This window comes from Mauremys mutica, chromosome 7, assembly GCF_020497125.1.
Source record: "Mauremys mutica isolate MM-2020 ecotype Southern chromosome 7, ASM2049712v1, whole genome shotgun sequence".
Taxonomy (NCBI): domain Eukaryota; kingdom Metazoa; phylum Chordata; order Testudines; family Geoemydidae; genus Mauremys; species Mauremys mutica.
In genome coordinates, this window is record NC_059078.1 from 61,066,149 (window position 1) to 61,086,465 (window position 20,317).

The window sequence follows — 20,317 nt, forward strand, 5'->3', positions numbered from 1 at the left end:
GGAAAACCACTGAAAAATCCTACTCAGTTAGCAATTGTTACCAAAGAGATGCTAAATATGGTCTGTGTTATGCAAGAGGTCAGATTAGGGGCTTGGCTACACTTGCAAGATGTGCAGTGCTGGGAGTTACAGCTGTCTTCGTACAGCTGTGTAGGGAAAGCGCTGGAGTGTGGCCACACTGACAGCTACCAGCGCTGCAGTGTGGCCACATTTGCAGCATTTGCAGTGCTGTTGGGAGTGGTGCATTATGGGCAGCTATCCCACAGAGCACCTCGTCCCATTTTGGCACCGTGGGTTGTGGGAAGGGGACGGAAGGGTGCGGGTCATTCTGCTTCCTGTCCCAATGCCCTGTGATGCATCGCTTCACATCCCAGCAGTCACTGTTTTTCCGTCCACGTTTGGCGCCATTGTGCCTGTCCCAACGGTTTCTGTGCAGCGCGATTTCTGTGGGAAATGGAGCCCGAGCTGCTGAGGAATATGCTGATGAGTCTCGCCAGCACATCACGTTTGGCAGTTGAGCTATTCCTTCAGCTCCAAAGTGACAGTGAGGAGTCCGACAATGATGATATCGAGTCGCCTGACGCGTATGACACTAAATTGCTTGTGGCATTCACGGAAATGCTCAGCACCGTGGAACGCCGCTTTTGGGCTCGGGAAACAAGCACTGAGTGGTGGGATCACATCGTCATTGAAGTCTGGGATGACGAGCAGTGGCTGCAGAACTTTCGTATGAGAAAAGCCACTTTCATGGGACTGTGTGCTGAGCTCGCCCCCACCCTGCGGCACAAGGACACGAGATTGAGAGCTGCCCTGCCAGTGGAGAAGCGGGTGGCTATTGCAGTCTGGAAGCTGGCAACTCCAGACAGCTACCGATCGGTCGGGAACCAGTTTGGGGTGGGAAAGTCGACCGTTGGAATCGTGTTGATGCAAGTTTGCAGGGCCATTAATCGCATCCTGCTAAGAAGAACCGTGACTCTGGGGAACATGCAGGACATTGTGGATGGCTTTGCACAAATGGGTTTCCCTAACTGTGGAGGGGCGATAGATGGGACGCATATTCCTATTCTGGCACCACCCCACCTAGCATCCGAGTACGTTAATCGGAAGGGGTATTTCTCTATGGTTCTCCAGGCGCTTGTGGATCACTGTGGGCGTTTCATTGACATTTACACAGGCTGGCCTGGAAAGGTGCATGATGCACGCATCTTTCGGAACCGTGGCCTGTTCAGGAAGATGCAGGCCGGGACTTTTTTCCCAGACCGGAAGATCACAGTAGGGGATGTCGAAATGCCCATTGTGATCCTTGGAGACCCCGCTTACCCGTTAATGCCTTGGCTCATGAAACCGTATACAGGGAAGCTTGACAGGAGCAAGGACCGGTTCAACTACAGGCTGAGCTGGTGCCGAATGACTGTGGAGTGTGCTTTTGGCCGTTTAAAAGGGCGCTGGCGATCTCTGTATGGGAAGCTAGACTTGGGGGAAAACAGCGTCCCTGCGGTTATATCCGCGTGCTGTACCCTCCATAATATTTGTGAAGGGAAGGGTGAAACATTCAGTCAGGCATGGACCGCCGAGATTCAACGCCTGGAGGCTGAATTTGCACAGCCAGAGAGCAGGGCTACTAGAGAGGCCCAGCACAGGGCTACAAGGATTAGGGATGCCTTGAGGGAGGAATTTGAGGCTGAAAACCAACAGTAATGTTTGTTGCCTTACACGGGAGTGAAGTGCAGTGGTTACAATGTTAGTAGGAATCTGTTTTTCCTAAAATGATTTGCAGTGCCTGTTTCTTTCCTGGGCTATGGTATCTTTCAATTTCTGCAATAATAAAGACTGTTTTCAAAGCCAAGAATTCATTTATTGAAAAGAAAATAACTTTCTTGACAGACACACAACATTTTGGGAACCTAAAAGGGCAGGGGGGTGGGGTGGGGAACTGTGCAGTCACAGGTTTGAATATGTCCTGTCTGGAGTGCTGTGCAATGACTGCTGCACTTCAGGATGCCTATACTGCATGGTGATGGGGGTTGAGTGCAGAGGGTAAGGGTCGTAGTTCTCAGGGCTGGTTGGTGAACGTACAGGTGTTGGGGGCAGCTGGTGGTGGTAAGAACCTGGATGCTGGGGAAGGGGGTTTGGAGCTGACATTGGGGCACAAGGGAAAGAGCTTTGGGACGGGGGGGGGGGGCGGCATGGTAGTGCTCTGCCTGCATGGCTACGAGTGACTGGATAGAGTCCGTTTGGCGCACCAGGATGTTTATCAGCTGCTTTGTGCTTTTCTTCTTAGCCGCTGCATTTCTCTTGTGGATCCTGCTTTCCCTTTCCCTCCAGTCCTGCAGTTTTTTCCTCCAGTCCTGCAGTTTTTTACTCTCTCTGGCAGACTGATCCATAACTGCTTTCAGCAGGTCTTCTTTACTTTTTCACGGCTTCTTCCTGAGGTTTTGTAGCCTCTGAGCAGTCGATGATACGGGCAGTCCAGTAGTCAAGGACACTTTTCAAAAGGCAAAAATGGCAACAGTTAACAGAGGCAGCATTGTTTATAGTCTCATCCAGACAGTTATTTCCACACAGTGAAGGAGTTTACAGTCTTCACTTTAGCATACTTTTCCCATACCAAACAGAGTGCACATAACCCACAGGAGCCACGAAATGGTGAGTAAGGGGGACTGATTGCTTCAGGGCTGTGCAGAGGTTTCTGTGCGTTGGGGACAGCAAACAGCTACAGGGGGCATCTGCACTGAACACTCTCCCAACATTTTCCACAGGAGTTAATAAGATATCTTGCTGCTGCGGGTCACTGGGAAGAGCGGGAGGGTCTTCTACAGCAATGCGGATTCCGCCCTGGCCCCTATGCAGCTTGCCTGTGTGCAGCAATGGTCCCCCCACCCCTCGCGGCACAGTGGCGCGGACGCGTTAGCCTGACTGGGACAAGGACCACAGTGGCTCTCCCTATAAACTTGCGCAAGCGCGTTGCCAACGCTCTGGCTGAAACTTTTGAAGAGATTACCGAGGCCGATTACCGCGACGTGATAGACCACATCAGTGGGCTATTCCACATCTAGGCATGCATGCATGCAACCCTAAACCCCCCCCCTCCTCTCCCGAAACATTTCTATCCTGAAAATAAAAGCCACTTACCAGTAACCCGCTCCTCTACTTGTCTTTCACCAAGTACCGGCTGCTGCGACTGGCTACCTTCCTCCTGGCTTGAGAAGAGCTCCTGGCTGCATGCCTCCTGGGACTCCGGGTTGTCTCCCCCCATCCCAGTACCCTCACTCTCGGTTTCCTCACCCCCCCCCCGCTCCTCCTCCTCTCCCTCCCCCTCCCCCCTCCGCTCTGACGTGTCCATCGTGGTCGTCGGATTGGCAGTGGGGTCACCCCCAAGTATCGCGTCCAGCTCCTTGTAAAAACGGCAGGTCATGGGGGCAGCGCCGGAGCGGCGGTTTCCCTCGCGGGCTTTGCAATAGGCACTCCACAGCTGCAATAGTTATACCCAAGGCAGAGCAGGAGTACAGCCAGCGCTGCAGCCAGGGAGATGCAGCGCTGTATGTGCCTTGCAAGTGTGGACGGTGAGTAAGTTGCAGCGCTGTAAACCCACCACCAGCGCTGCAACTCTCCAGTGTAGCCAAGCCCTAGATTATCACAATGGGCCCTTCTGGCCTCAGGAATCTGTGAATATAGGGGAAAACCTCTTGTTTGATTGACAGTCAAACTTTAGTCCCAGATACAAAACTAGCTTTTAACTGCCATTAATTTTGAAAGGAATTATGTTGATGTATCATCGGGGGGAACCCAGCTTGAATGAAAAACTTATTACCAGGAATTTGTTTGCATTCACCTACCACTTCTGCAAGAGTTGATTTACTTGAACCTTTTAACCATCTATCATCACAACCTCACTACTAAAATAAGGATTTCTACAAATGTCACAACCCAGGATCCTTATTTAAATAATATCACAGATGTTCTAAAGAAATGGCTCTGGTTAACATCTGAGTAATACTTAAAACTAAAGAATAAAATCTTTAGGCACTCAAAAACCTGAAGCAGGCAATGTCACTGGAAATCTATGAATTCACTTTGCGTGGAAAATGAGTGCACAAACTTTTTGGCATACACGAGCTATTGTCCTCTGGAACCACTCTATACACAATGCATTTTTATGGCTTCATTGTTAAAAATATTATTGGCTTTAAAATAATTCCCCTACCTAGAAGAATCAGCACGTAACCACAGTGCCCATGGCAAGTTCTAATACAAACACTTCTAGTTGAATAAATTTGATGTAATTTAAGAATAAAAGCAGTATTCCAAACCTGTTACTTATAACTGTATGCCATCTCCTACAGGAGTTGGAAAAACATTTGTCATTCCAGGGATAAAAGGAGACAACATATGCTTGGGGTGATTATTAGTTCTCCAAATACTTGCATTCCCTACTGTCTCTGTTTTTCAATAGTATGTCTTCTGCAGTTTTGTAATTCGCTGGTAGTATTAGCACACACGAAAAAATGCAAAATGCCCACTATTAATGGTTAACTGACATGACTTTCTGTCAAGGCTGATTCCCCACTCTGGCACTTCGAGTGCAGAAGGTGGGGGCTCGCAAAGATTTTAAAAATTAATACTGGCCACTCCAGGCTTGTATTGAACTCCCCAGATTACAGCTTCTCTCTGACCTTGGATGGGTAGATGCTGCCACCACCCAAATGCAACCCCCCCTTTTTGAAACCCAGGAAGGCACACTTGGGAATTCCTTCCTGTGGGGTACCCTCAAGCCCTTTCACCCCCCACTCCTCCACCAAGGCAAAGAGCTGAGAAAGAATACAAAGGAAATTAGCTGTTGCCACCAGCTAATTAAAACACAAAAAAATTCAATCCCATTCTTAAAAAAGGTAAATTTTATTTAAAAACAAAAAGAAAATACATCTGGATTTTAGGCTTTTACTAGATTTGAAAATCCCACTGACAAAAATTAAATGACAAGAATAACCTTGAGGTCCACCTTAAAGGGTACAAGCAAAACAAAAGCATTTGGGGGTAGCACAGAGGAGTCCACAAGCCTTACAAAATAAAAGAAATAAACCTAATCTTGTCTTTCTAGACATTTCTGATCTACTTGCATATCTGGGTTTCCAAATAAGCAATTTCTAGGTATAATTTTAATGATTTTCATACCTGGCCTTCAGCTTCTCACAGCATAACTTCTGCCCTGTTCCCCTCTTCCTTGGAGAACAACAACAGACAAAGGGGAAGTTTTTTCCCCATTTTAAAAAGTTCTAGTCTTCCCATTGGCTCTTTTGGTCAGGTGCCCACTCCCTTTCCTTACCTGGGGGACTTTTTAACTTTTTTTTTTTTTTTTTTAAAGCAAGCAGAGAACATCCACCAAGAGGGAGGTTACAGCTAACTGGCTGCTGGGTGTCCATAAAAGGGAGCTACCCCCCTTCATTTATCACACGCCCCGCAAATCACAGACCGTGCTGGCCAGCCTGGTTCAGGTCTGGTCCACACCGCTGGGATTTCTTCCTGGAGGTTTAGGAAACAGAGTTAATAAGATACATGCACCTCTAATTTACGAATAATTACATGGAGAACTAAACAGTACTTTTTAAATTTCAAGGACTACAATGACTTGGAATACAGGGACATTTTTACCCGGCTGATTCTGGGAAACCTTCCCAGGAGAGTGCATCAACCACTTTGTTAGAGGCTCCTGAAATGTGTTGTATTTCAAAATCAAAGTCTTGAAGAGCTAAACTCCACCGAAGAAGTTTTTTGTTAGTATCTTTGACTGAGTGAAGCCACTTTAGGGCAGCATGGTCTGTCTGCAGGTGGGAATGCCGTCCCCAAATGTATGGGTGTAGCTTCTCCAGAGCTTACACAATGGCATTACATTCTTTTTCTGAGACTGACCAGTGGCTTTCCCTCTCAGAAAGTTTTTTCTGAGAAACACGACAGGATGGAATTGTTGATCTCGTCCTGCCTGCATTAAAACTGCTTCTACACCACGCTCGGACCATGTGTGGTTATGACAAACGGTTGGTCGAAGTCCGGGGCCCTTAGTACACGGTCAGATGTAGGGGCTGCCTTAAGCTGGATACAGGCTTTTTGACGCTTCTCAGACCACTGAACTGAATTGGCTGTTTTTTTCCTGGTTAGGTCTGTCAGTGGGGTGGCAATTTGGTTGTTGTGTGGTACAAATTGTCTGTAATACCCAGCCAAGCCCAAGAAGGATTGGACCTGATTCTTTGACTTAGGGACAGGCCAATTTTGGATAGCATTTACTTTAGCCTGTAGGGGGTTGATAGTTCCTTGACCCACCTGGCGTCCAAGGTACGTAACCCTGTTTAGGCCTATTTGACGTTTTTTGGCCTTAACGGTTAATCCTGCTTCCCTTATGCGCCGGAAGACAGCTTAGAAATGTTCCAGGTGTTCTGCCCATGAATCTGAGAATATGGCCACATCATCAAGGTAGGCGACTGTAAATTCCCCAGATCCAGCCAGAAGGTTATCTATCAGTCTCTAGAAGGTGGCGGGTGCATTTTGCAGTCCAAAAGGGAGCACGTTAAATTCATACAGCCCTACGTGGGTGATGAAGGCTGACCTTTCCTTGGTGGGGTCATCTAGCAGCACTTGCCAGTACCCCTTAATTAAGTCGAAGATGGAGATGAACTGGGCACGTCCCAGTTTCTCCAATAGCTCATCTTTGCGTGTCATTGGATAGTTTTCTGGTTGAGTTACAGCATTTAGCTTACAGTAGTCCACACAAAAGCGGATTTCCCCATCTGGTTTGGGAACCAGAACCACTGGAGAGGCCCATGCACTCTGAGGGGCGGATTGCGCCCATTTGTAACATGTCCTTGATTTTCCTTTCTATTGCCGTTTTGGCTTGAGGAGCCATCCAGCAGGGTTGGGCTCTAATTGGGCGAGCATTATCTGTGTTAATGCAGTGGTATGACTGTTCTGTCTGTCTGGGGTGGCTGAAAACATTGGCGTGAAGCTGGTGCACAGCTCCAGAATTTGCTGTCGCTGCTTACGCCCAAGGGTTATGGAAAGGCTCACCTCTTTTACGCCACCGTTGCTATTTCCATCATAATAGACTCCTTCAGGCCACTCAGCGCTGTCTCTCTCCTGGGCTGTACACTGGAGGACCTTGATTTCTTGGGAATAAATGGCCTTTAGAGAATTAACATGGTATACTTTAGATTTTAGGATAAGGTCTGGGAACGCTATGAGGTAATTAACTGATCTCAGGTGATCTTGAACCATAAATGGCCCCTCCTACGACACTTCCATTTCATTGGCCTGGAGCGCTTTCAGGACCATGACTTGGTCACCTACTTTGAAGGAATGCTCTCTGGCCTTTTGCTTTTGTTGAGCATCCTGTAGGTTTTCTCGAGCAAGGGCTTAGGGAGACTTTGAGGGTGTTTTGCAGGTTGGTTACAAAGTCCAAAATGTTATTCTTAGAGAAGATGTGACCCCTTCCCATTGCTGCTTCACCAACTATAATGGCCCCTTAACTTCGTGGCCATAAATGAGTTCAAAGGGTGAAAATCCCAAACTGGGATGTGGTACAGCTCTGTAGGCAAAGAGCAACTGCTCAACAATAGGTCCCAATCACTGGAGTACTCATTCACAAATTTATGTATCTTGGCCCCCAAAGTTCCATTAAACTTCTCTACTAGGCCATTTGTTTGATGGTGGTAAGGGGTGGCAACCAAATGGTTCACCCCATGAGATTTCCGAAGACGTTTCATAGTCCCTGCCAGAAAGTTAGTTCCCAAATCTGTAAAGATGTCGAAGAGCCAACCTACCCTGGCAAAAATGTCTGCCAATGTCTGGCTTACGCTTTTAGCCCTGGTGTTGCTTACAGCTACTGCTTCCAGCCATTGGGTGGCAAAATCCATGAAAGTCAGTATGTAAAGCTTCCCTCTGGGTGTCATCTTAGGTAAAGGACCCAAAATACCCATATCTACATGCTGAAATGGAACCTCAATGATGGGAGTGGCTGGAGAGGGGCCTTGACCTGGTCTTGGGGCTTTCCACCCTCTGGCACACCTCACAAGACCAGACATAGGTAGAAACATCCTTGCCCATTCCCTCCCAGTGAAATGACTTCCCCAAATGGTCTTTGGTCCTGTTCACCCCAGCATGGCCACTAGGGTGATTGTTGGCTAAGCTCAAGAGCTTTTCCCTCTTAGTTGGAACTACCAACTATCTCTGAGGATGCCAGTCCTCCTTGTGCCCACCAGAAAGGGTTTTCTTGTATAAGAGTCGTCCTACAACAAACCTGGACCTATTGGAAGAGCTGAGAGGCGGTGAGTTGCTCCGTGCTGCCGTCCAAACTCCCTTGAGGCTTTCATCCACTTTCTGCTCTGCCTGGAACTGCTGCCTTGATGCTGGAGACATCAGTTCCTTGATGAGTTGTGGACTTGGGCTTGGTCCCACTGGAAACTATGCAAGTGATAGGGGGGTGTCTCCGTCGACTGTGAACCGCACTCCGCTGGTGCTCTAGGTTGTATTTCTGGCTTCAGTTGAGCTTCTTACGCCAGTTTAGCTGCTGCAGGTGCAGGCTCTGTGGCACCCTTTGGTGCTGGCTTCCCTAACTCTGGTGGGGTTGCAAGTACAGGCTCTGGTGCTGACTGTTCTACCAGTTCCAATTCTTGGGCTGGTTCTGGCTGGGTCCCAGGAGCTGGATCTACAACTGCTGCCATAGACTCTGGGCTGGAGTCTGATTCCACCACCTCTGGCTGGATTCCTATAGGAGGCTCAGGAATGGAGTTAGGAATGGAGTTAGGTGTGGAGGCCTGTTTAGCCTCGCTGCGGATGACCATCCCCACCCTTTTTGTTAGCCTCACATGGTTGGCTAAGTCTTCTTCCAGCAGCATGGGAATGGGATAAATGTCATTGACTGCAAAAGTCCATATTCCTGACCAGCCCTTGTACTGGACAGGCAGCTTGACTATAGGCAGGTTAAGAGTTGGCCTTAAAAGGTTGCACCGTCAATTGGGCCTCTGGGTCAATGAATTTGGGGTCCACCAGGGATTGGTGGATACCTGACACCTGTGCTCCAGTGTCTCTCCATGCAGTAATCCTCCTCCTGCCCACACTCAGTTTCCCTTCACTCTGGAGGTATTTGCAAGGCATCTGGGCCTGAAGGCTCTCAGTGGGACTCCAGGGTGATGAGTTGCAGTCAGCTGGTGCTTTTGGGGCAGTTGGCCTTCACATGCCTCAGATCATTACATTTAAAGCAGGTGGACAATTTATGAGTTTATCCTGTATAAGCTTTATACAGAGTAAAACAGATTTATTTGGGGTTTGGATCCCATTGGGATCTGGGTGCTAGAGACAGGAGCACTTCTTAAGCTGTTTTCAATTAAGTCTGTAGCTTTTGAGGGACTTGGTTCAGACCTGGGTCTGTGTTTGCAGCAGGCTAGCATGTCTGGCTTAACAAGACAGGGTACTGAAGTCCCAGTCTGGCAGGAAAAACGGGCTCAGAGAGAGTCTCAGCACATCAGGTGGTAGTCCCAAGGGGGTCTCTGTGACCCACCCCGTCACATCTGCCACCTCCACCTATTTGGTTCCGATCTCCCCTGCCTTGATTACAGTTTTGGGCTTCCCATCTAGGCTGTACCTTTCTATTTCCTCAGGAACACTCTCTAAGAACTGCTCCATTTGTATAAGGAGACAGATCTTTCAGAGATTTAACATTTGCTTCTGATATCCAGGCATCCCAATTTTTTACAATGTGATAGGTGTGTCGGGAAAATGCCACGTCTGGTTTCCACCTTAGGGCTCTCAACTGCCGACGGGTGTTAGCCTCGTTCTAATTCTGGCCTTTTGTTTAAAACGATTGTGTTTGTTCATGTGTTCCTTAGGCATTTCAGCTGCCACCTCTGCTAAGGGTCCACTGAGTTGTGGCCTCTGCAGCACCATATACTCGTCTGTAGCGGTATTGTACCCAAGGCAGACCCTTTCAAAATATTCTAAGAAGGCCTCTATATCATCACCTACCTTATGTGTGGGGAATTTCTTGAATTGGGGAGCGGTGCATGGAGAAGGACTGTTAGGATTTCCTGGTGGACCCAGCTTAGTCCTTTCCAGCTCTAAGTGCTTCACCTCTAACTCCACCTCCAAGCGCTTCGCCTGTCTCCTCTCCTCTGCTTCCAAGCGTATCATCTGTAGGACGAAATTCCTGTCTTCTGCAGTCAGAACTCGGTCTGGGTTAAGGGCATCCCTCCATCTTGGCACTTGGATCTTGGGTTGGGGAGGGCTGACCCTTCCCTCCTGGGAAGTTCCTGGTCCCCCCCCATCCCCTCCCTGCATTTCTGTTATGGAGCTAGGTGTCTGGGCTTGATCTGGGTCTGTCTCCTCCATGGCGTGTCACTTTGGGAAGACTGGTTGCTCTAGGTAAGGGGTCAGAAACCTGTGGCATGTGTGCAGATTTTGGGTGGCACGCTGCTGCCAGCCAGGGTCCTGGCCGCCGGCCCTGCTCAGCCCGCTGTCGGCCCGGGTCCCAGACACCGGTCCCTTGCCAGCCCGCTGCCGACTTGGATGGACGGAACCCAGCTGGCAGCAGGCTGAGCAGGGCCGGCGTCCGGGACCCTGGCTGGCAGGGGCCAGCGGATGGAACCCCAGACGGGCAGCGGGCTGAGCCGCTCAGCCCACTGCCCGTCTGGGGTTCTGTCTGCTGCCCATGCTGCCAGTCTGGCACGCGAAACCTTAAATTAATGAAGACTTGGCACGCCACTTCTCAAAGGTTGCCGACCCCTGCTCTAGGGTTTCCGTGCCCAACCTCAACCTCGTGCACAAGGCTGCCCTACTCTAGCCTAGCTATTTCGTTGCCACAAAGCTAGAAAAAAATAAAATTAAATAAACTGCTTCTTGGACTCCCTGGCTTGGCAGGCTGACCCTTTTGTGTGCCTGTTCCCCCTCAGGCAGCAAACAAAATAAAGGGGGGCCCCCCCCCCCCCCCCCCGGCTTTCAAGCAGTCAAAAGGAAAAATGCAACCTTTTAAAATCCTGGGGTCTGTGCTTCTGGTTCAAAATGATCCCACTGCTCTGCCACCATGTCAAGGCTGATTCCCCACTCTAGCACTTCAAGTGCAGAAGGTGGAGACCCGCAAAGATTTTAAAAATTAATCCTGGCCACTCTAGGCTAGTATTAAACTTGCAAGGTTACAGCTTTTTCTCTGAATTTGGATGGGTAGATGCTGCCACCACCCAAGTGCAAAAAACCCTTTTTTGGAACCCAGGAGGACGCACTTGGGAATTCCTTCCTGTGGGGTACCCTCAAGCCCTTTCACTCCCACCCCCTCCAGGGAAGAGCTGAGAAGGAAGAAAAAGGAAATTAACTGTTCCACCAGCTAACTAAAAAAACATGCACAAACCTCTTAAGAAACAAAATATCCAGTCCTGTTCTTAAAAAAGGTAAATTTTATTAAACAAAAAGAATGAAAATACATCTGGATTTTAGGCTTTTACTAGATTTGAAAATCCCACTGACAAAAATTAAACGTCAAGAATAACCTTGAGGTCCACCTTAAAGGGTACAAGCAAAACAAAAGCATTTGGGGTTTTTTCTCCTCCATTTTAAAAAGTTCTAGCCTTCCCATTGGCTCTTTTGGTCAGGTGCCCACTCCCTCTTCTTTACCTGGGGGACTTTAACCCTTTACAGGTGAAGCAAGCAGAGAACATCCACCAAGACGGACTTCATAGCTAACTGGCTGCTGGGTGTCCATAAAAGGGAGCTACACCCACCCCCTTAATTTATCACATCTTCTGATTACATAAGTGAGGTAGCACATTATCCAAAAGCACAGTGCATGCACATTTTTTAAAAGGTGATCTACATGTATATTTGTGTCTCTCTCCTGAAGTATTCCCAGTCCCCCACGTAATCCCTTTAATCCTCCCTCCTCACCCATTTTAGCATCAGTCGACCCTGGGTTGTTTGCGTTTGTGATGCCACTTAGTTGCTAGGTACATAACGTAGTAGACCCTATGACCTCTAAGAAGTTGCAGATAATTAGAGGGAACCAATTTTAAGAATATACAAATGTTTTATTCCAGGGAAAGAATGGGGCAAATTTAAAAAAAAAACAAAAAAACAGGAAAGGTCAGGAACCAAGGACAAATGGGAAAGGCAAGGGAATCAGGGATAGCTACTAACTAGTCACCCAGCAATAATTAAACACTCCCTTAATTTCTGAACCCTCTACAAAAACCATGAAAACGCACCCCAAGCATCCCCACAGGCTAGTGGAGTTGGAGATGGAGAAGTAGTGCATTCCTTGTTGGAAAGTTGGTAGCTGTCCCTTTTGGCTGGAGTGGGTCTCTGGCCAGCTCCTGGTGCAGAGGAGGCCCACTGGGTTCAGTTGGCAGGCACCATTGTGGGCACAGTATAGTACTGGGGCTCAGTTTCTACTCTGGGTGCTCTGAATTGGCCTGACTGAAAAACAAATGTTCTCCCCCTCTGCTGCAGGGAGCGACTAATGGGTTGTGTCTCATGTTGCTGCTCATAGCCAGTACTCTGGAGTCATGTCACCCCATTACCATTTGGGGAGCTTGAGTGTGAGCAGATGAGTGCTGTCTAAAAGGCACAAAGCAGTACAAAGGCAACAGCTAGGGAACTAAAATTACCTGCTAATCTGTCCCTAAGACCCACCCCAGTAGGAGGAGCTAGGACAGAGGCAGAAATACCAGGCCAGAGGTCTTACTGACATACCGGGGCAATCAACTGCAGGTCTGGATAGCCTACACTTGGATTAGGCCCCCAGGGGACAGATTAGCAGGTAATTTTAGTTCCCTAGCTGTTGCCTTTGTACTGCTTTGTGCCTTTTAGACAGCACTCATCTGCTCACACTCAAGCTCCCCAAATGGTAATGGGGTGACATAGTATAAAAATACTTCAGACTGAAGCGGTGCTGTACCTACTACAGGACCACAAATGAATGTTTTTAATCAATTAAACCAAAAGGGTTTTTGTAGTTATTTAATGAATACACCACCTGAGGCCGTGGGGGGCTGAACCGTGACCGTTTCCTGGTCATTTGTGCTAAAACAAGTAAACTAAAGTGACATATTATCATTTAGGTTTTCGAATTAAGACACTTGGGGCTGTTCATGCTTCTTAGTACTATTGGTTCATACAGTGTGCAAACTGAAAAAACAATGTTGCTTCAGTTTGGTTGGTTCATGCTCAAGTTATGTTGCTAGCTATGAGGGCTAGAACCAAATTGTATTTTAAAAAATAAAATCTTAGATTGTGGCTCTCAATTGTACCCCCAGGAGAGGAGGGCTCTGTGGTAAATCTCATGGGTCTGGAATCAGATGTGGAATGCTGTGTTGCACTATATGAAGGTCCAGTCTCAAAATGATGCATTTTTTTATTGTTCTCTGGTGGGTTATTTCTTAAATGTAGTTTTAAAATTCCTCCTCTTAAAAACAAAACAAGAAGGTGATAATCAGTCACTGAAGGGGAAACTACTCCAGCCTTGTTTATATGGAAGGTAATCTCAGGTGATGTATATTGCAGCTTAGTTGGTGTTGACTAGTGTGCGATTTTGCTGAGGCCTGGCAGTTATCCCTCAGTGTAAACAAGGCTGAAGTGTTAGTGGAATCTTGGAAGACAAACCCTGGGAAAGTATACAAAGGAAACAGTTTGGGGGCATGTTTCCTTTGCTGCACATAAGGTGGGGGAATGGGACAAAATGAGGTGGAAGCAGGAATGGAGTTGTGCAGAGCCTTGAAGGTTAGGGGTGCAGAATGTAACAAAATTTGAGCAGCAGAGTTATCTGTGTGCACTTCATACAGGTCATGAGGAAGATGATCCTCAAAACAGCATTTTGGGTGTGGTCTAGAGGAGCAAGTTGTCCACCAGAGAAGCCAGCGAGGAAGTTGTTGCTGTAGTGGAGGTGGAGATTACATAATAACGAGGAGGAAAGGACAGATTTTAGAGATGTTGCTGTAAAGGAAGAGAGCCACCAAAACTGGTGCCAGCCTGGATGTGACCGGGGGGGAATGGAATCTGAGCTGACACCAAGCATGGGTGATAGGATAGTGGAGAGAGTGAGAGAGAGACCAAAGAAAAAACCCTGATGGGCATTTATGGAGTGGAGTGGAGTGAGAGAAAGGAGGAGGAGCCACTGATGGAGTCATGTAGTACAGGCCTAAGGGAATCAAATCCAGATCCATATATTTGGGTGATAGGATAGTGGGATTGACTGTGGGAAGGGTGATGAGGGGATTGTGGGAAGAGGAGGCGACTGCTCACTGTGCTAGGTTTGAGTTACAAGAGCACTTGTCAGAAAGCCATAGTCTGGAGGCTGAACAGGGTGGGAGATGTGGGAGTTGTCGCCCTACAGCTTGGGCTGAAGCCAAGCGAGCAGGTGAGGTCATCCATGAACAGAGTGAGAGAGAGAGACCAAAGAAAAAACCCTGATGGGCATTTATGGAGTGGGAGAAAGGAGGAGGAGCCACTGATGGAGTCATGTAGTACAGGCCTAAGGGAAGCAAATCTAGATCCATATACTTGTCTCCCTCCTTTGTTTACAGCAGGGGTCAGCAACCTTTCAGAAGTGGTGTGCCGAGTCTTCATTTATTCACTCTAATTTAAGGTTTCACGTGCCAGTAATACATTTTAATGTTTTTAGAAGGTCTCTTTCTATAAGTCTATAATATATAATTAAACTATTGTTGTATTACTGTAAAGTAAATAAGGTTTTAAAAATGTTTAAGAAGATTCATTTAAAATTAAATTAAAATGCAGAGTCCCCTGGACAAGTGGCCAGGACTTGGGCAGTGTGAGTGCCACTGAAAATCAGCTTGCGCGCCGCCTTCGGCACGCGTGCCATAGGTTGCCTACCCCTGGTTTACAGTATAGGCTCAGAACTTTTATACAGCTTTCCTTTCTTGTTGTCGTGACAGTCGTGTCTGCTCCAGTGAGGCATTCCATAGTTGCTGATTAAGGGGAACCTCTACATCCTCTTCAGTGAGCTGACATCAGCTCCTATAGTTAGTGAATTGAGCCTTTGAGGTTTGTGTGACAAAGGTACAAATTAACAGTTGCAAAGAGAGCTAGTTTTATAAGGCTTTCTTCTCAGACAGATGATGCCTCTGATGGCAGTTTATTTTAGATTATATAATATATTAAATAATTTAAAAATACATCATTTTAGTCTTCTAGTTCCCTTTATTTTATTGCAGCTGGTAGCTGAACTGAATGCAGATCAGCTAACTGAGAACTGAATTTGCTGAATTTTTAGATTCTCAAAGAATTCTAATTTTAGAACACTTATTTTAATGGATCACACCAAATGTATGACTTCTATGTAAATAGACTAGCCACAAACACCAATTTCTGATTCTCTCCCTGAAGAAAATATTATCCCTATTTTCAAATGTCTTTTAAAATAAAGCAAGTATATATAATACAAATAAATAACAATATAGTGCTGCATGGGAGCTAAGAATCTGTCATTGTTTCTGTTAAGCAGCTAAGTAAATGACTAAAGTAATGTATTAAAACAACATGCTCTTTTTTAGCCATTAGAGGTCAAACACTTCTTGTTCTAGTCAAATGTGTGAGAGGTTTTAATATTAGATACCCTACTAAGGACCATTTACTCTATTAATTCCACACAAAACCTATATTAAGAGAACATTGAGACTGCACAGTTAGCATTCACCCAAAATTAATTCACAACCATGCACAGGAGACCGGAGAGAAACAGTATTTAATCTCAAAGACTGGTAGTGCATATACAGAAAGGAGCAGAGTTAAAGTTACATAATGTAACCTTAATATTGGGTTGTGTGGCTTTTTTTTGTTTTTGTTTTTGGACTGTTTGTTGATGCAACTTTAACCTAGGGATCTTTAAGGAATATGTAGCGTATGGTAAGACTTCCTTTTTTCCTGTGAAGGAAGAGAATTTTTTTTCCTTCCTTTCTCTGATCATTTTTTGTTGTTGTTCATATCTGTCAGTCAGAATGCACGCACATGCACGCACGCGCACACACACAGTTTTGGTAAACTATTAAATTCCAGGGCATTTGAAAGTTACTCTTGTTAGGTTAAAAGATAAATTGTACTCCTCCTGTGCAACTCAGTTTTTCTTCCTGGAACTCTGATTTGCAGTCTAGCTCAGATTGTTTCAGGTTTGGGAGTGCCATGCTGTGGTAGGCCTCTGTTAGGCAGGATTTAGTTTTTAGCCTCAGGCAGTATATTAATAGTTTTTTTCTATGGCAATAGTCCTTCATGTGACCCTGATCCTGATCGGGGCCTTTATTCCAAGTGCTGTACAGATATGTGCAAAGACACGGTCTCTGGCCTGAACACCTTACAGCAGTGATTCTCAAACTTTTTTTTCCCATGGACCACTTCAAAAATTGAGGGTCTTGGCGGACCACTTAATGTTGGCGGTTGGATAAAAGTGCTATATAAAAAAAATTAACCTTTTTTGTCCTACAACTAAAAGCACACGACTCATATTTTAATATCCGTAGTCTTACCTTTCTAATGCGATGGATGTGCCCTCTTTTCCCCGCCATGGCAGCCCCTGAGCTGGGGCTGGTAAGGGGGCGGGAGGGTTCTCCCTGGCAGCCACAGCCCTGGAGCTGGGGAAAGTTGCCTCTTTCTCCAGCCACCACAGCCCTGCATATCCCAAATTCCCTCTACCCCCTCTTCTCACCCCACTGCCCCCTCCCACCTACCCCCTATTCCCCCCTCCCCAATGCCACCACCTCACCTTACATGTGCATCTTCTCCAGGGTCCAGGCACCTAATTAGTGGAGCCATGCCTGCCGGCTCCACTAATTAGGTGGGTGGCCCTTAGTTTCTTTGTGTGCGGCCGCCCAGGCGTGCACCTTAGAGGGAACTATCCACGGACCACAGTTTGAGAACCCCTGCCTTACAGTCTAAAACCTCAGAGTGACAGATCTAGTGTCGTCTCACTGGAGATGTTCCCTATACAATTGGCAAAAGTGGATCTAGGAGAAGAAATCCTCTGATAAGGCAACTTTTTGTATTTGATACTTAGAAAACCAAAGTTTGACAATTACAACTGTTTCTTTTTGTTTTTACAGGTTGAGAGAATTTTGGATGAAGCTATCTAACTAAATTGTCGTCATGAGCAGAAGCAAGCGTGACAGCAATTTCTACAGTGTAGAGATTGGAGATTCTACTTTCACTGTACTGAAACGATATCAGAATTTAAAACCTATAGGATCAGGGGCACAAGGAATAGTTTGGTAAGTTTTTTCTTTAAATTTGAGCATAAATAATCGTAGCTTAATTTAGAAGAGACAATTGAGTGTGATGACTACTGTATCTTACTGAAAGTAGGGTAGAGTCAGTAGGATGTGTTTCAGAGTAGCAGCCATGTTAGTCTGTATCCGCAAAAAGAACAGAAGTACTTGTGGCACCTTAGAGACTAACAAATTTATTTCAGCGTAAGGTTTCGTGGACTACAGCTCACTTCTTCGGATGTGTGTGTGAGAGAATTTGATTCTCAAAGGGCTTGGCTACACTGGCACTTTCTACCGCAATAAAGCTTTCCAGAGCACTCTACCTTACTACCCGTCTACACTGGCAAGGCATGTAGAGCGCTCTGACTCCCTGGCTAGAGCGCTCCTGATACTCCACCTCCACGAGAGGGATAATGGCTGTTGCGTATTGGCTGAAACGCCCCAGGGTCAGTGTGAATGAGGAGTTACATTATAGCGTTCTGACTGACCTCCGGAAACATCCCATAATCCCCTTAAGTCAAGTGGCGCCTCTTCTCTTTGTTGTGAAATCGGCTGAGGAATGTGGAAGTGCCTTTTCAGAGCTCCATGTCAGACAGTGGCTGCTTATCTGTAATGGGGCAGAGCAAACATTTACTGAGTGAGTGAGAGGCAGGGGGGCTAGGGGGATCTGAACTTACAAAATAGAGTGCTGACACACTTCAGCACTCCAAAAACCCTCCCTCTCTCTCTCTCCCCCCACATACAAACAACGCAGCCCCACCCATTTGAAAAGCACGTTGCAGCCACTTGAACGCTGGGATAGCTGCCCATAATCCACCACTCCCAATGCCGCTGCAAATGCCGCAAGTGTGACCACGCCAGTGTGCTTGCAGCTGTCAGTGTGGACAGACTGGAGTGCTTTCCCTAGTGCGCTCTCCGAAGGCCGGTTTAACTCAAAGCGCTCTACAGCTGCAAGTGTAGCCAAGCCCAAAGTGAGGAACTAATTGTAATGACATGTAATGCCCCTTCCCTCTCCAGCTCAATCAGTGCATCTTGCCTCTAACCTATAACGGTCTTGGCGGACCACTTAATGTTCTCAAGACCACATCATGTTCTCAAAACCTTTAATCATTCTTGTTGCTCTTCTCTGGATCCTCTCCAATTTTTCCACATCTTTCTTGAAATGCAGTGCCCAGAACTGGACACAATACTCCAGTTGAGGCAGAGTAGAGCGGAAGAATGACTTCTCATGTCTTGCTCACAACACACCTGTTAATGCATCCCAGAATCACGTTTGCCTTTTTTGCAACAGCATCACACTGTTGACTCATATTGAGCTTGTGGTCCACTATAACCCCTAGATCCCTTTCTGCCGTACTCCTTCCTAGACAGTCTCTTCCCATTCTGTATGTGTGAAACTGATAGTTCCTTCCTAAGTGGAGCACTTTGCATTTGTCTTTGTTAAACTTAATCCTGTTTACCTCAGACCATTTCTCCAATTTGTCCAGATCATTTTGAATTATGACCCTATCCTCCAAAGCAGTTGCAATCCCTCCCAGTTTGGCGGTATCTGCAAACTTAATAAGCGTACTTTCTATGCCAATATCTAAGTCGTTGAGAAGATATTGAACAGAGCCGGTCCCAAAATAGACCCCTGCAGAACTCCACTTGTTATACCTTTCCAGCAGGATTGGGAATCATTAATAACTACTCTGAGTACAGTTATCCAGCCAGTTATGCACCCACCTTATAGTAGCCCCATCTAAGTTGTATTTGCCTATTTTATTGATAAGAATATCATGCGAGACCATATCAAATGCCTTACTAAAGTCTAGGTATACCACATCCACCAGTTCTCCCTTATCCACAAGACTCGTTATCCTATCAAAGAAAGCTATCAGATTTGTTTGACATGATTTGTTCTTTACAAATCCGTTGTGGCCATTCCCTATCACCTTACCACCTTACAAGTGTTTGCAGATGATTTCCTTAATTATTTGCTCCATTATCTTCCCTGGCACAGAAGTTAAACTAACTGGTCTGTAGTTTCCTGGGTTGTTTTTATTTCCCTTTTTATAGATGGGCACTATATTTGTCCCTTTCCAGTCTTCTGGAATCTCTGTCTCCCATGATTTTCCAAAGATAATAGCTAGAGGCTCAGATACCTCCTCTGTTAGCTCCTTGAGTATTCTAGGATGCATTTCATCAGGCCCTGGTGGCTTGCAGGTATCTAACTTTTCTAAGTGATTTTTAACTTGTTCTTTTTTTATTTTATCTTCTAAACCTACCCCCTTCCCATTAGCATTCGCTATGTTAGGCATTCCTTCAGACTTCTCTGTGAAAATCGAAATAAAGAAGTCATTAAGCATCTCTGCCATTTCCAAGTTTCCTGTTACTGTTTCTCCCTCCTCACTGAGCAGTGGGCCTACCCTGTCCTTGGTCTTCCTCTTGCTTCTAATGTATTGATAAAAAGTCTTCTTGTTTCCCTTTATTCCTGTAGCTAGTTTGAGCTCATTTTGTGCATTTGCCTTTCTAATCCTGCCCCTGCATTCCTGTGTTTTTTTTTCCCCTAAAGCTAATTTAAAACTGATTTGGTTATAGACAGTGCCATATGAACTGAAAATTAGGTGAGGGCTGCAGATTAAAGATAGCAAGTAGTAATTTCAGGCAGAGAACTGGAATTGCTCCAGGGATAGGTCTACTCCAGGGATAAGTGTTAGGTCCAGGCTTATTTTACATTTTTGTGAATGATCAGGGAGGAGATGTAAATAGAACATTAACTTTCAGCTGATACTAAATCAGGAGATAATAGCAAGAGGACATAGTAATGACCAAAGAAACTACTTGAAGGTAGGAGTATGGGCATGAAATAAAATTGCCTGAACCTCTAGAATGGAACCTGTTATAATCTGTATTTATGTGTAAATTTCTGACAGTAATATGGACAAAGGAAAGCTAATGCATTTGAGAAAATGCAGGTAGTACAGGTAAGACACTTGAAGAGTAACAGTGTTGAACAAGGTATTATTAGGGTTGATAGTTGCCAACAAAGTAAAATAGGAGCTTGCACTGTGATGTGGTAGCAGAAGAGCTAATAT

The 20,317-nt window shown here is 46.1% G+C and overlaps 1 protein-coding gene across 5 annotated transcripts in view; it reads left to right on the forward strand.

The window, feature by feature from the left end:
- Nucleotides 1-20,317, forward strand: part of MAPK8 (mitogen-activated protein kinase 8) — a 147,188-nt gene that overhangs the window by 68,530 nt on the left and 58,341 nt on the right. For all 5 annotated transcript variants that reach the window (XM_045024414.1, XM_045024415.1, XM_045024413.1 and 2 more), the window contains exon 2: nt 17,079-17,243. In XM_045024414.1, coding sequence (XP_044880349.1) covers nt 17,122-17,243 — 122 coding nt within the window. In that variant the 5' untranslated portion in view covers nt 17,079-17,121. The remainder of the gene's footprint in view (nt 1-17,078; nt 17,244-20,317) is intronic.